Source organism: Sparus aurata, chromosome 1 (genome assembly GCF_900880675.1).
Source record: "Sparus aurata chromosome 1, fSpaAur1.1, whole genome shotgun sequence".
Classification (NCBI taxonomy): domain Eukaryota; kingdom Metazoa; phylum Chordata; class Actinopteri; order Spariformes; family Sparidae; genus Sparus; species Sparus aurata.
This window is the reverse complement of record NC_044187.1, coordinates 39,883,071-39,899,394: the sequence shown is the minus strand read 5'-3', so window position 1 is coordinate 39,899,394 and position 16,324 is coordinate 39,883,071. Positions and strand designations below refer to the sequence as shown.

Sequence of the window (16,324 nt, the reverse complement as noted above, 5' to 3'; positions counted from 1 at the left end):
TTCTCAACAACATACCTGCCTATCATTGCATTCACTTCAGTTTGTGTCAAGTTTTTATGAAGCTGGGCAGAAAAATCCGGCTGTAGCTACTTGGACAGCTTCTTTGTTAGTGGAGCTCAAGTTAGCCACACCTGGCCTGCTGTCATCATCAACAGTGTCAACAATGGTGTTTTTGGCCTCTAGTTTTGTAGAAGCGTCTGCCACTGAGAGATGATTCATTAGATTAGAGTTGCTTACAACGGACGAAGAAAAAAGAGATTAAAGTAGTGTCTGTACTTCCACTTTTAAAACCTTAACTTTCCCTCCGGACTTGCCATTGCTGCAGCTCACCTCTGGTAGTTAGTGCGTGCGAGGCTGCTTTGTGAGTGTGTGGTTTGTGAGTAAACTGAACACTGCCTCTGATTGGCTTACGAACTCTCACTCTACCTTAGCGAGCATCATCACTTATGCGGCTGTCTCACCCCTCCCTCCTCCCTCACCAAAACTGCAGCTTCTGTGGCTGAGAGCCGAGTCGGAAGACAACAGCTTCAATGAGCAGCTGCAATTTGTAACGCAAGACATTTAATAGTTGGTAACGGTAACGGTAACGGCATTGTAACGATGGAAATAGTGTATTCTAGAGTATTCTAACGCCGTTATTCCCAACACTGCACTTTGAGAGAAATCAGACTATATGGTGCACTTTTAGTTCATTTGGTATGACGTAATTTGTATCACTTTTATTAGTACATAGTTTTATTTGCACCCAATTGTTTTAAATATCATTGTACTGACACCCAATTAAAATAAAAGTTCAAAGGGGATGTTTATAGTTGTTATGTTTCTTCTCTTCATGTCTTGTTATACTCAAAAGAAATCATTGTGGAAAAAATACAATAAAAATTGACGAAAAATGACTTTGACATTGCCATTTCAATGACAAGATGACCCTTAATGTTACAAAACAAAATTTGCAATGAATGTTAAATGTCAGATTCAGTAGAATTAGACTTTATTACATCTGGTTTTTATTCCTAATAAAGGCCAAGTTATGGCCAAGGTCTTCAGAATAGGAAAATGACCTTGACCATGACCTTTTAAGGTAAAAAATCACCCAATATGGTCATTACAATATCCCAAATGAATTCAACATACCGTCATAAGTCTAAATAGAGGCATTACATGTGTATTTACATTCAGAAACAAAAAAGTTGGATTTTCATCATTGCCGATGGTGGCCATATTTGATCTGACCATTACGTACTTCGTGGCACTATGGCGGACGAGCACCTCTGTGATTTTCATGTCTAGAGACCCACTAACTCAGTTCAATTTAGAAATTCCGCCAACACAAAATTGCGAATGGGTCTACAGGCCAATTACTGGATTAAATATTCTGATTTAGAGGATAACAGAAGTAGATGTCCGTAAATCTCTCTGTAATTATTCTCCCATCTAATATTACAGCAAAATGAAAAAATATTTTGAGCCTGGCTTTATCACACGATCTGATTTCGTTTTTTGAAATGTATGCAAATAAGTGCATTTTTTTTTATAAATTAAGGCCTCATTTGCATATTTAAACATTAAAATACAAAAAACTTGCAATACATGTTTTCTTAGCTTAACATGAGTAATCAACTGAGAAAGTTTCATGGTGATATCTATTATTTAATTTTTTTTATCCTATTCACCTATAGCAGCGGTCCTCAATAGGCGGCCCCCGGGCCACATCCGGCCCGCCAGCCTCCTGTTTGTGGCCCCCAAACTGTTATTCCTTCACCATGTGTTTTGGTTGGGTCAGCACGTGTACACCGGGACTTGTCTCCATACCAACGATACACAGACAGCTGGGTCACTCACTGCTGCGAGCGTAACTTATAACTTTCACTTTTGTTTTCCGGAGCAGTTCGCGTATTCACATGTTGCTGGTGGTAAGAGATTGAAAATAGCGTGTTTCCAAGTACACTGCTATAACAAAGTTGACAGTGAAAATCGGCGACTCAGGGAAATAGGAACTTAATATTTGCATTCTTTCTCCCTCCAACCAGGACAAGTCCCACGTATCTGACAGTGCAGGGGTAACAAATACTTGGCCTTACGCAGTTCAACAAGCTCCAGCTAGTCTAATCATGTATTCTTAAAAAGAAACAAAGTTTGATGGACTGGGACTTTCTCCCGGTAAACACCCTTTCATTCACAGTGCCAAAATTTTTATCATCCTCGTAAAAACTCAACACCATTTAATCACAGAACAAATGATGTGAATTAACCCACAACCATCTTACATATCATCTTATTCACAAACCCATTCACGAACCATAATTACACCAACACCAACAGAATACCCAAGAGTCATTGCACCACAGTCCACAAGGGGTGTTACAATATGACAGGAGAAGCTGTGATGAAGATTTCCAATTTGAAACGGCATTATGAGATGAAGCATAGGAATTTTGAAGAGACATTTCCTCAAAATTCAGAGATAAGCACAACACAAATAAATGCACTGAAATCGTCATAGCTGCAAGCTGCAAGCAGGATTCTTGTCACATCTATGTCACAATGAAATAAAATAATGCATGACTGAAGTGATGGACACAATATTTGAAGGCAAACAAAAAGAGGAAATATGCAACTATGTATTTTAATTAATGTTAAAATGGAAATTACATTTTATTTTAGTTAGTATTTTGTTGTTTAGAATGAAAAGGACATTTTGTTTTGAATATTACAGTATTCTTGCATGTAGCCTGACTGACCTCAATACATGGACCTTTGAGTCATTGAAAAAAATCTTTGTGGCCCTTTAAGATTTGTATTTGAGTACCCCTGACCTATAGTGTCTCGCCTTAAGCCACTCACATTCCTAGTAACCTTCACTGAACTTAATGTTGTTGACCTCTGAGAGTGCTATCAATGGCATACATGAGTTCCTCATGCCCAGAAGCTTGGAAATACATATTTGGTTTACATTTCTATCACATTTAGATCCTAAGATACACACATTTACAAATTTGTGCATTAAAATGAAATATTACACAGATCAATGACCTCTAGCTGATCACTATGGAGACATAAGTATAAATAAATGAATAAATAAATGCATAAATAAATACATAAATAAATGCTGAAATAAATGCTGAAATAAATAAATAAATGGATAAATAAATAAATGCATAAATAAATAAATGCATAAATAAATGAATAAATAAATAAATAAAAGTATAAATAAAAGAATAAATGCTTTTTATTTATTTCTACATTTCTGTTCACCTACATGTATTTATTTCTGTATTTCTGTTCACCTACATTTATTTATTTCTGTATTTCTGTTCACCTACATATATTTATTTCTGTATTTCTGTGTCCATATGTAAATGAGGAGGTAGGAGGTCCTAACCTCAGTCAAGAGCATGATTGGTTACAGGAGTGTGCTCGATGAGGGTCTACTACTTCTGCCTTACTAGCAGCGCTGATTCCTGTACACTGTACAGGAATTTTGCTGGCTACCAGCAAGCCCGCTCAGCTAACTGTTAGCTGCAGTTGTTGACATTTGTTCATGTAGCTCTGGTTTAGTTATGAATTTGACTGGCGTTCATTTTAACTTGCGAGGGTCCCAGGTGTGCTGGTGGTGTGGTTTGAGAATCCCGTCTGGAGAGAGAGGGGTCCTCAGCCATGTCCGCTAACCAGGAAAACCATTCTGCTCATCGCTCCAAGTCATGTATATGTGTATTCTAGACGAGCGCTACAGAGCACAAATCGTCCAAAAGTGCATGTTGTCGGTCTCATATCTTTGTCGTGAATGTCTGTACTCTCAAATAACTCATGGGTGGAACAGGCTGAGGCATTTGTTCACGCCGAACGGCTGGAGAGTGGAGTGGAGACCCCTTTTAGCTCTTATGTTAGCTGTTAGCTGCTCGCTGTAGCGCAGCGTCCAGGTTACCTTGTGACACCGGTTACCATCGGGCATTTTTCATTGCGCACTGTTCAAATGGTCGCTTAAAGCCATCGTTCCGAGCCGCATACATCGTTATTAAGCTGAAGCTAAGTCAGTGTGAAAACTGTACACTGTCATACAGCCTGCTGGTCAAACAGTACCAGAAAAAGAGTACGTTGAGTACGTTGACATCCAGCCCGAGCTCAGCGTGTGGTCAATCAGCTGTGGCAAATCGTGAGACGTCCAGATCAACCTGTGATACAAACACCAGTAGCGACAATGGTTCATAGGAAAGCCCATACCTGTATCTCACTCTCGGTGGTAACATGTGTCAACAGTTAACCTGGACGCTACGCACTTAGCGCTACAGCGAGCAGCTAAAAGCTAAAAGCTAACTGCTAACAGCGGTGTCCACGCCGCTCGGTGTGAACAAATGCTTAATACTGTTCCACACATGAGTTGTTTGAGAGTACAGAGATTCACGACAAAGATATGAGACCGACAACATGCACTTTTGGACGATTTGTGCTCTGTAGCGCTCGTCTAGCAGTGGTTTGCAAGTCGCAGCCCCGGCTTCTCCGTGTGGATAGAAGTGTTCAAGCCACGTCAAAACGAATACACATATACATGACTTGGAGCGATGAGCAGAATGTTTTTCCTGGTTAGCGGACATGGCTCTCCAGACAGGATTCTCAAACCACACCACCAGCACATCTGAGACCCTCGCAAGTTAAAATGAACGCCAGTTAACCTGTCACACTGGTCGAGGCCATTAAGCTAACTGGAGCTGTTTTACAACGTTACAGAGAGCGAGGCTTGAGATCAGGAATCGTTTCCTTTTGTCTGGCTCTCCGATTTGACCAATCATGCTCTTGACTGAGGTTAGGACCTCCTACCTCCTCATTTATATATGGACACAGAAATACAGAAATAAATATATGTAGGTGAACAGAAATACAGAAATAAATAAATGTAGGTGAACAGAAATACAGAAATAAATACATGTAGGTGAACAGAAATGTAGAAATAAATAAAAAGCATTTATTCTTTTATTTATACTTTTATTTATTTATTTATACATTTATTTATGTATTCATTTATTTATGCATTTATTTATTTATGCATTTATTTATTTATTTCAGCATTTATTTATTTATTTATACTTATGTCAGGTTTGGTCCTCCATAGACCTCAGAGGTCAAACTAAGAATGCCTCCACATCTTAAATTAAAGCTTATATCATCAAGAACAAACCCTGAAAGTTAATGCTTCTTTCACAAAAAGCAAGATTATTCAGCTTAACAGCTCCACTAATGAGACTGAATCAATGAATTTGTAATCTTTTCCTTCTTTAAGAGGGGTGGTACTGATGTTTTTAATACTTTTAACAACATAAGAATGGGCAAATATGCTTGCTTTATGAACATGTTTATTCAACACTTCAAATCATGCAGGATAATAAAAGGCTCAAAAAAATATCCCCTCACCCTAAATGGGATCAAAACATGGTGATATCTGCTTTTTGAGAGGGGGAGCAGTGGGCTCTCTGCATCTCCTAAGTGTTTGGCTTGCATATCTGAGACTCGACGTACTTCAATGGTAACTCATTTCATGTCGACAGTATGTGCAGATAACATTTGTCCTATCGACCGAACCATCTGGCTGTTTTGAAAGTAAATTTGCCGTTCATAAGACCTTTCTGCATTTCCTTTCACTTTCGCTTTTCAGTCCACCGTGTTTTTCCCGAACGCCAACCCTGCTTCTTCTTCTCCTGATTCCATTTCTTATTCTTCTGCCACCCTCTGGAACTACAGATGCCAACGACGGCCATAAATCAAACAATGTGCGTGTCTTTTTTTTTTTTAATGCCGAGCGTTAATCGCGCGTTAAAAAAATTAACGTGTTAACGAGTTATTAACACGTTAACTTTGACAGCCCTACTTAACTTATGATATAATTTATAATTATCTCTGACAATCATTTATTATTATTGATTGCCAAATTTAACCTACATTTCTTATGAATCTTGCGCAATGCCCCAACAATGCTGTATCACTTTAAATGGCCTGAGTTGTTCGCTCCTGAGAAATGTTATGTCAAATGCATATAGCTCTTGCTCTTATGAACGTTAATAGCATAAACTGTCAGTCATATTCAACCAAAGTGTCTGCTATATCCATGTATGGTCATGTACTGTATGTTATATATGATTTAAAATGTTGACACTGGTCTTCACAACTGATTACATTATTACTGATTTTAGACTGTCCAATAAAATGCAACCTAATGCAGAAATTATTGTGAATATTTGATTTAATACTGTTTTTTTCAATTTTAAGTGTCCTTATATGCTGTTTGTCTATTAATCTGTTCACATTCAGTCAACCACCCTGTCCTTATCTCGCCATTCCACAGTGTTGTTGAGTGCATTGTGACATTATCACACTAAGAATATGATTGCTATTGACCAACCACTTTTTGTCTTATTGTGCTTTCTCTCCAAGGCCTAGTCTACATGTACACAGGTTGTTTTTCTTAAAGATTTTTCTGTCCAGACTCAGCATTTCAAAAATAATTTCTGTCCATTCTAACAAAACTGAAAATGGAGCTGCCATTTGTGTCTTTCTTTTCCACCACTGTATCATCGATGTCCATTTGAGTCTTTTAAGATATAACAAAAAAATTAACAACCATTCTGTCACCCTACAAACTCAAGTACTCACACAATAATTCTCGTACTGAGAATTCACATGTGGCAATTATCCTACATACACTGATAAATGTGGATGTCTGCGTTGTGGTTTCCAAAAATCTCTGCCCATATACACATAAAAACTGAAAACATATTTTTTGAGTTTTTTCAACCCTGGAAAGAGTTTTCCAATAGTTCCATTTTCAGTGACCTGAAAGGCCAAAACGCATTAAAAGAAGCATTTAAAAAAATACCTGTGTATATGTGTATATTTACTAGGACCTAAGTAAATTTAAATTAACACAAATGTTACTTACCTGGAAATAAATATTTATATGTGTAACATTAATGTATTAACATCTCTGTGTTTCTAGGTATTTTATCAGTACTCTCTCTGTCCAGTGAGAGTATGTCCTTGGCATCAGAGCTACCAAAGGTTTCCTATGTAAAAGCCATTGATATCTGGCTCATTGCCTGTCTCCTTTTCGGATTTTCATCACTGGTGGAATACGCTGTTGTGCAGGTCAGTTGTTAATTGTACAGAGACACATATGTATATCTGTACATTTACATTTACATCTCCATCACTGGGTTGAACCCTACCTGGCTAAAGAGTCTAGGAGAAAGCAACATCGGTGGCACAGCCAACAGACTCTTACTCCCAATTTGTCAAATACACCATGTTGGTCAGGTATGCTTTTTGTACTCATACACACATTTTGCACATTCCCAATTCCCTCTTTGAGCTAAAATATGTTTTCCTTGAACATCATCTTTGTTTTGTCATGTGTCAAGACCAGATTTCTTGCATATAAACCAAAACAACTTGACAGAGAAATGACCTCAAGTCTTGTTTCCCTTTTCTGTTACACTATCAGTTTTGTAGCCGCTTCAAAATACAAATCAAAATAATAGGGATAAAATCTGATAGTCTGATGGCTTTCTGTCCATCATGTCCCAGAACAGCTTCTGAAACACAAACGTATTTTTAAGTTCCTTGAGATAGCTCAGACTCAGAGCATATATTATGTCCATCAGCAAAGAAAAGCATATACTTCCCCTCCAGGATATGGTTCCCTCAACCACAATGGTTGCAGGCTTGTAGTCAGTTACTGGGGTGGACTGGTCATGATAAAGGGAATTTTCATTACTTGCCTCTCAAGGCTTGCCACAGATTTTTCTGTATCCTTTCAAAGCAAATTTAAAGATAGGTTAGAGATAATGAATTGGATGACCAACATTTTAGACTAAAACTGAATTCAAGTCAATCAGTGTAGCCATTACTTATTTCAGACATTCATGCTGAATGGACCATCATCAGAAGGCTAGAGAAATCTATCAATAATGCTTTAGAATGAGTTATCGAGATCTGTTAAAAGCAACTGCAGGCTGTTCCTGGATATATACAATCTTGATAGTGTTTTAATCCTTTTTAATCCAGTTGTTTCATCCTTGTCGTGCAAACAGAAATTCCCAGAAGTCCCAAATGTATCTCGAAAAATGTAATTAATTTCTTCAACTGTTCCAGGGATTCCAGATGGTAATGTCAATTTCTGGACATCAGTGTCAGAAAGTAACTTTACAGTTAATGATGGCTAACGTAAGTTTTGCATTGTTATTGTAGGTCTTTATGGTTAGATTGCAGGTGGTGATGGTGGTAAGTTGTGTTTCCCTTAGAAGTTACAATGACTGCTCGGCATGTTTTACATAGTACCTGTAAGACGTCGTCTCTCCTGAATCCAAAATAAGTCCATATAGCAGAAGTGCTGTTCCTTTTTTTCACAAGGTCTTCGCCAACCACATTTTCATCGCATTTCTCTCATTCCTCATCCATCATAACCTGGCAACCACCACTGAGCTGATGCCGATTAATTTTGTCAGGGTAGCTAATGGCTAGCTGGGTTAGGGTTATAAGGGTTACAAGAATGAGCCATATGAAAGTATGTACTTTGTTTCAACAAAATAAAAAAAGTATTAAGGAACAGCTTGGACCCTATCAGAAATTATCATTTCGAGACAGGATGTAACACACAAAATGTTCAAAAATGTTACAGAATCATCCCAACAAAATTCTGTAAGGACAGCACTCTCATCAAATTGTTTTATTCTTGTCATTCTGACATTTCAGGCAAGACCTTCTGCAGCGTGTATTCTGGCAAATTCACAGTACAAACTACACAGGTGTGCTAATTATAGGTTATCAACTTGTGTGAAGAAAACATGTTAAGCAATCAAGAAGCTGTCTGTGGCTCGTCTGGCAATTTTAAAAGAACAACTGCTGCGGAGGACAATGCCAAGGCTTCCTTCAGAAGTTAAGGCAGAAGTTACACCTGATTGTAATTAACTGAAGTAGTAGTAGTAGTATCAATACACAAATGCACTTAACAACCCCAAAAATAACAATGCTAGGTTTGCATTGTACTCGGTGTGTAAAGGTGCAAGAGAGAGCGAGGGGGGGCCCACAGGGGTTAACAATGCTGTTGAATGCTGCCTACGCTCTCCAACAGCTGCAACAGTAACATATATCTTGGTAACTGGCACAGATTAAAGATAAACCTTATTATCTTTGCTATATATATATATATATATATATATATATACAGTGTATATATACATACACTGAACAAAAACATAAACGCAACACTTTTTTCATTTCATATAATATTCCATCATTCTGTTTATGTCATTTGAAACCATCAAACCCAAAACCATCTTCAAGAAAATAAAAAAAATAAATAAAAAGAATTGAGTTGGCCTTTGCATCCTTTTGGTTATCTACAGTGCTAGTAATTGGATACTCGACTCCTTTTACTGACTCGAGGTTGTATGAGCCACTCAATAAAGTGAATCGGGTTTTCGAGTCACTTGAGTCAGACACCCTGAGCGTGCAGCACACTCTATAATTTTCTAAATGTCACTTAGTAACTTGATGGGGCGGAACTGCAGGAGAGGGACAGCAACACCGTTGTAGTTTATTTTCAATTTTTATTTATATATTTTCAAGACAAACAAGATTTTGTATTGAATATAATTTCTGCGCCTTCACTCAGAGACTTCCCGTGAATGGAGCGGAGCAGCACACTGCTCAGGTGAAGGAGCAGCTCTCTGAGAGCACGGGAGCAGGAAGGGGGAAGAGAGCGAGTGAGCTGAGCTGCCTGTGAACTGTGAGTCTGAGATGCTGAGTCCTGAATGGCGCGGAGCAGCGAGTTTTTAGGGAAAGGTAGGGGCTCTTCGAGCTGGAGGGAGAGCGAGTGAGCTGCGTAGGCAAGTGAACTGCGGGTCTGAGATGCTGAGTCCTGAACGGTGCGGAGCAGTGTGTTTTCCAGGTGAGGGCTCTACGAGCTGGGAGGGAGAGCAAGTGAGCTGTGAGCTACTGGGTCAGTCAATCGTTCTTTTTCTGTATCAGCCTGTGATACAGCTCAGCTCGGGGTAGAGGGGAGACAGGGGAGTTGAGTTGAAATAATGACCAGAGCTGTGGCTTCAGCCACTGAGCTAATACAGCAATTAGCTTGATACATCTACGCAAGTGCAGTTAGAATAACAGTTGTGTGGCATGTCTCCTATTTGCTGTTAGCTTGCGGTAACAGCGGTGAGTCAGTGAACGAGTTACTCGTAACTCCATAGTCAGTAAAACGAATCTCGAGTTTTGAACGACTCGTTCATGACCCGCACATCACTATACCGTATGCAATTCGTACGTGTTGTTAGTGTGTTGAGCCTAAAGTCGCTTCTCTGTCGGCTGCAGATCTGCTCTGTCTCTCACAGAGGAGAGAGAGAGACAGAAGCCGTGGCCTCATCTAGAACTCCACCATGCACGTAGATGAGATGTGATGGAGCAACTTGAACCTTTTGAGTTATAAATCCATGAACATAACTTCCTTGTGGGGGCTAACAAGTCACCTTCCACTTATTCAACGTGCTGAAATATGAGTCATATTTAAGATAAGCGCCCATTTGTGTTTGTTAAGCTAACCGCTGGTTAATGAGAGTTACGGATAATATTACAGCTGTCTGTTTCGGCTGTTTATCTTGCCACAAATCTTAAAATTCTTTCAGATATTGAGTTTACGGCGACTTTACTAACATTCACAGTAGTCATTTCATGGTTTTGTCACATTTTCGCACATTTCGCCTCTAATTAATAGCCTATTAATAAACCAGTGTTTCATTACTTTTTAAGAATTGCAGCTGAATTGCATGTCTTCCAAACCTCAGTATTATGATAATGTGAATAAACTCATGTCGACAATAACTTGCTGACACAAAAGAAATGGCAATTGCATATCACTCAAAGCTACACAGGATACACAGCTAAGTAGTTAGCTTTCCATAAGTACTTTGTTTATTAATTTTACATGAATTTATCTACAAATTGTGTTACTAAGGTCTCAAAAAAAGTACTGCCCTTTTCTGACTTTGAGCCCCTGCCCCTCTATAATCATGTGCACGTCCCTGTTGACGAGAGTTTGGGATCCACTAACTTCTTTTGCATGTGGTCGCCCTCTGCAGGTTTGGAGTGCACCAGAGTGTCTTGTGAATGTGCTCTTGTGAAACAATTGGGATTCGACTCAACAGTATTTTTGTCCAGCATAGTCTCGGCCAGCACAACAGCCGCTGGAAGGGGCAGGTCTTCAGCGTTAGCGAATGGTTTCTTGGCTTTAGCTCTGAGCAAAGACCCTGCATAAGAGGCCTCCAGGGCTTTTGGCTGATGTCGTCGAGGCCTGAACTTGAATTCAGAAAGTTTCCTCTTAAAAAAGTGTTTGAGTAAACAAAGTGTGACACTCTCATAGACCTCCGTTGTAAAAAATGGCAGTGCTTTTTACTGCCTTCTTCTGGGTTATGGAGCTTGGATTAGTTCCAAACACTGTCATTTGGGCGCTGGACATCATTCACTTGCATTGCTGTGCATTGAATAGTTCCAGAGGTAAGTTGCTGAAATTTTGACCTCTTTTGAATTGTCAACTGTCTAGTATCAGAGGCCCTTTGTGATGCTTATACTGGTCTTCATTTGTATATATTTGTATATGCACAGCTAGGGCTGGGCGATATGGCCTAAAAATTGAATCTCCTATTTTTTCACACCAAACTGGATTTACGATTTTAAGCGATTTTTTTATCCTTCTCAAGAACAAATTTCAAATTACAAAGAAATTATTAAAAGCATTGCATTTATTTTAATGCTATGATTTTAAACAAATTTTCCATGCTGTTCTAAAGAGTGCAGCTTCAAACTCATTGGAAAAAATAAATAAAAGTGCATCCTTTTGAAAAGAATGTGTCCCTTTTTGATAAAAAATGCTTTTGTAAACATATTCAACATGTCAGATTGCTTGTTATTATAAAAACAGATCAGTCTCAATATTGGTATTGATAAAGTGTTAACATAACTTTTATTAAATACTTTATTTTGCAAAAGGTGCCTTTTGTTTCCAAATAGTATTTTATATCCCTGAAGATATGTAAACTAAATCAAACATCTGCATGCATTGCATAGTAAACACTGCATGTTGGTAGATGTACAGGACAGGTGTGTGCTGGCTGTCTTTTTAAAACATTTTTGGCCAGGAAGACAAGCCTGTCTGCTTCCTCTGGCTTGAGACATCATGCCCTGTTGTGGCTTTGTAGCACAAACCTGGGGGGGGTCGAACATTTTCTGCATGTGGATGAACCTCCGGCGTTTCCACTGTAAATACAGGAACCATATCTTTAGCGATATGCAACGTGACTGCATCTGTAACAACTGTCCACCGGGACCCTTTCTTCTCATACGGGACACAATGATTAAATTATTCTGCTAATGTTGGTTGCTTTATAGCAGACATTTGTGGGCTGCCGCGGTCTTCTCGTAGTAACTAGTGTCCCACTGTGATACATGCGTCTGTTTGAGAGGCTTAAATAAATGTCGGTCCGCTGCCTTTAGTAACAACAGCCTTTGAACAAACTTTGCAGCGGACGGTGGTTTGTTCGAGGGCCGACGCTACAAAACCAAACTATAACGAGACGGTGCCGTGTTAGGAACGAGCTCGCTGCATGTTGTTGTGTTTGTTTCTCAGTGGAAAGTCAATGCGGGGGGCGGAGCCACTATGAACTACGGGAGCCCATGAGGAGCGGCGGCGGAGCAAGTTAAATAAAAACTCGATTTTCATTTTTTAAAATCGTCCTAAACCAAAAACTCGAATTAATCGATTTTGCCGATTTATCGCCCAGCCCTATGCACAGCGTAATTATCTACAGTTGAAACCAGAAGTTTACATACACTATATAAAAAGACACATATGCTTTTTTTCTCACTGTCTGACATGAAATCAGACAATCACTTTTCCTGTTTTAGGTCCGTTAGGATTACCAAAATTATTTCTATTTGCTAAATGCCAGAATAATGAGAGAAGGATTTTCTTAGACAATTTTTTACGACTTTCTTCAAAGTCAGAAGTTTACATATATTTCATTAGTATTTGGTACCATTGCCTTTAAACTGTATGACTTGGGTCAAACGTTTTGGATATCCTTCCACAAGCTTCTCACAATAGTTGGCAGCAATTTTGGCCCATTCCTCCTGACAGAACTGGTGTAACTGAGCCAAGTTTGTAGGCCGCCTTGCTCGCATATGCTTTTTCAGCTCTGCTCATAAATTTTCAAAAGGATTGAGATCAGGGCTTTGTGATGGCCACTGCAAAACATTGACTTTGTTATCCTGAAGCCACTTTGTAACCAGTTTGGCAGTATGCTTCGAGTCATTGTCCATTTGGAAGACCCATTTGCACCCAAGATTTAACTTCCTGGCTGATGTCTTGAGATGTTGCTTCAGTATTTCCACATAATGTTCTTTCCTCATGATGCCATCTATTTTGTGAAGTGCACCAGTCCTTCCTGCAGCAAAACAACTCCACAACATGATGCTGCCACCCCCGTATTTCACAGTTAGGATGGTGTTCTCAGGCTTGCAAGCTTCCCCCTTTTTCCACCAAACGTAACGATGGTCATTATGGCCAAACAGTTCGTTTTTTAATTTCGTCAGACCACAGGACATGTCTCCAAAAATTAAGGTCTTTGTCCCTGTGTGCATTTGCAAACTGTAATCTGGCTTTTTTATGTTTCTTTTGGAGTAATGGCTTCTTCCTGGCAGAGTGGCCTTTCAGCCCATGTCGGTACAGTACTCGTTTCACTGTGGATAATGGAGTGGACACACTCTTACCAGCTTCAGCCAGCATCTTCACAAGGTCTTTTGCTTTTGTTCTTGAGTTGATATGCACATTTCTGACCAAAGCACGTTCATCTCTGGGACACAGAACCTGTCTCCTTCCTGAGCGGTATGATGGCTGGACATTCCCATGGTGTTTATATTTGCATATAATTGTTTGAACAGATGAACGTGGCACCTTCAGGCATCTGGAAATTGCACCCAAGGATGAACCAGACTTGTGCAAGTCTACAATTCTCTTCCTGATATCTTGGCTGATTTCTTTTGACTTTCCCATGATGTTACACAAGAAGCAGTGTGTTTCAGGTGTGCCTTAAAATCCACAGGTGTGTTTCTAATTAACTCAAATGTTGTCAGTAAACCTATCAGAAGCTTCCAAAGACATGACATCATCATCTGGGCTTTCCCAAATTGTTCAAAGGCATAGTAATCTTAGTGTATGTAAACTTCTGACTTTGAAGAAAGTAATAAAAAAATTGTCTAAAAAAATCCTTCTCTCATTATTCTGGCATTTAGCAAATAGAAATAATTTTGGTAATCCTAACGGACCTAAAACAGGAAAAGTGATTGTCTGATTTCAGGTCAGACAGTGAGAAAAAAAAGCATATGTGTCTTTTTATATAGTGTATGTAAACTTCTGGTTTCAACTGTATATTTTATCTGCAGGATTTCTATGCATTATCAAGGGGTTTATTTTATTTTGGCTTTTATCTGCTGAACCTGAACGTGTCAGCCATCGTTAGTTGGTTATGTGTGTTATATAGGACTAGTTCTAGCTGCCAGTAGTAATAAGGGGGCGTTTGTGATAAATATGTCATTGAATTTTGGGACATACTAACTTTTCATTACGTGATAAATTTTTGTACTGTTCCGTGTTCAATTTAACATGGTTACTCTCTTCCATGTAGGCTACTGCTGGTGGTCACGGCTGCTAATTGGCTGCTAATTTGGTCCTTCTCCTGAGTTTTTGTTTTTATTTGGTTCTTCATGGTTGCGATGTCAAGGATCACTTGCCCGTGGTTTTTCTTTTTCTTGTTCACACACGCGCACACACACACACAAGCACACATTCTTGTTGTCTGTCATTGTTTGATAAAAATACTTTCTTTGAAAACCTTCATTTGTATCAGTCATCCTTACACTGATGTCTCAATAACTGTAACAGCAGTTACATGTGTTTTGTTATTATAGTTAATTGCTTAAAGGGATAGATAAACAACAAATACGGCAACTATATCAAATGTTTGATGCCTCGAAATATCTGCTGGGACCCTATTTCTAATGTTGCTGAAGTTTGGTGCTGTTCTGAGCATTATTTGTGGCTTTTTGATGGCGGTTTTATATTTCGACCCATTTACTGCAATATATTGTTGTCGTGCGGCCGTTTCTGAGGATGCTAAAACTACGTTAGCTAGCGGTCTGCAAATTTTATCTCTCGAGAGGGAGTCTAACACAGTTTCACGGTGTGTTAGAACATGGATTAAACTTACACCAGAATACCCCTTTAAGTTACTTGGGTTGAGTTACAGCTATCCTTACCGGGCGCTCTCACCAAAAGCAATAAAATCGCCTGTGGTCGCTCTGGTTGCTCACATCGCATTGCTGCAGTCGCCTGTGTGGCAGCGGCTGCAGCGACTGAAGCGACCAAAGCGACCGAAGGATGGGTCTTTCAAGCAGCAGGCATTTCCGCCTTTTTCCGCCTTCGGAATCCAGATCAGCCCCCAATTGGATGTCGCCGCGGTCGCGCCGCTGCTCATTTGCATAAAGCTGAGCGTCTGTCAACTTTCGTCGCTCGCGTTGTGTCGCTCGCGTTGCGTCGCTCGCGTTTCGTCGCTCACGTTGCTGAAATCGCGCCACTCAAGCCGCCGGTCGCTCTGGTCGCTCCTCATCGCCAGCGTACATTGAAAATGAAAGGCAGTTGGTCACCTCGGTCGCTCAAGTCATTTTTCGTGTGAGCGCCCGGTTACTGTTACTCTGTGCACTAAACCAGAACCACAGATAAAAATCTTTATAGCTCTGCACTTACCTATAGACCCAAGCATACTAGCGTAAATTAAATTACTAGCGTAAATTCTGTAATGGTTTTAATAATATGTGTATGGCTTAATCTTAAATATTCTAGTAATATTCTTTGTCTTAACATGATCATGTTTCACATTGTGGTCCTGTGGGTGGCCACTTTCATCAGAAGAAGTGAGTTAGCTGCTAGGTGATTGCTGAACGGACCACGGCAGGCCTCTTAGCGCTACCACTAAGGTAAGCTAATGGCTGAATCCGAATTTATTAGCCAAATCATGGGAATCAATAATACAGCCCAGTTGCACTTAAATGAAAATCATGAGACGTCTATCATTAGATGAATGATATGGACAAGAAAAGTAAAAATGAAACACTAAGCTTTTCCCTCCAAAAATGTCAAAATTATCTAAGTAATACACAGCTTTTTGTTGTCACCCTGCCCCTCAAAATGCAAAACTGACATTAACAAAAATGCAAAAAATGCCATAACAGC

The 16,324-nt window shown here is 39.4% G+C and overlaps 1 protein-coding gene across 6 annotated transcripts in view; it reads left to right on the top strand.

The window, feature by feature from the left end:
* LOC115579487 (glycine receptor subunit beta-like) overlaps positions 1–16,324 on the top strand; it is a 263,157-nt gene that overhangs the window by 225,830 nt on the left and 21,003 nt on the right. For 5 of the 6 annotated variants that reach the window (XM_030413081.1, XM_030413068.1, XM_030413073.1 and 2 more), the window contains one exon: positions 6,986–7,134. The exons of the other annotated variant lie outside the window; for it this stretch is intronic. In XM_030413081.1, the coding sequence (XP_030268941.1) occupies positions 6,986–7,134 (149 nt within the window). The remainder of the gene's footprint in view (positions 1–6,985; positions 7,135–16,324) is intronic. 6 annotated transcript variants of the gene reach the window in all.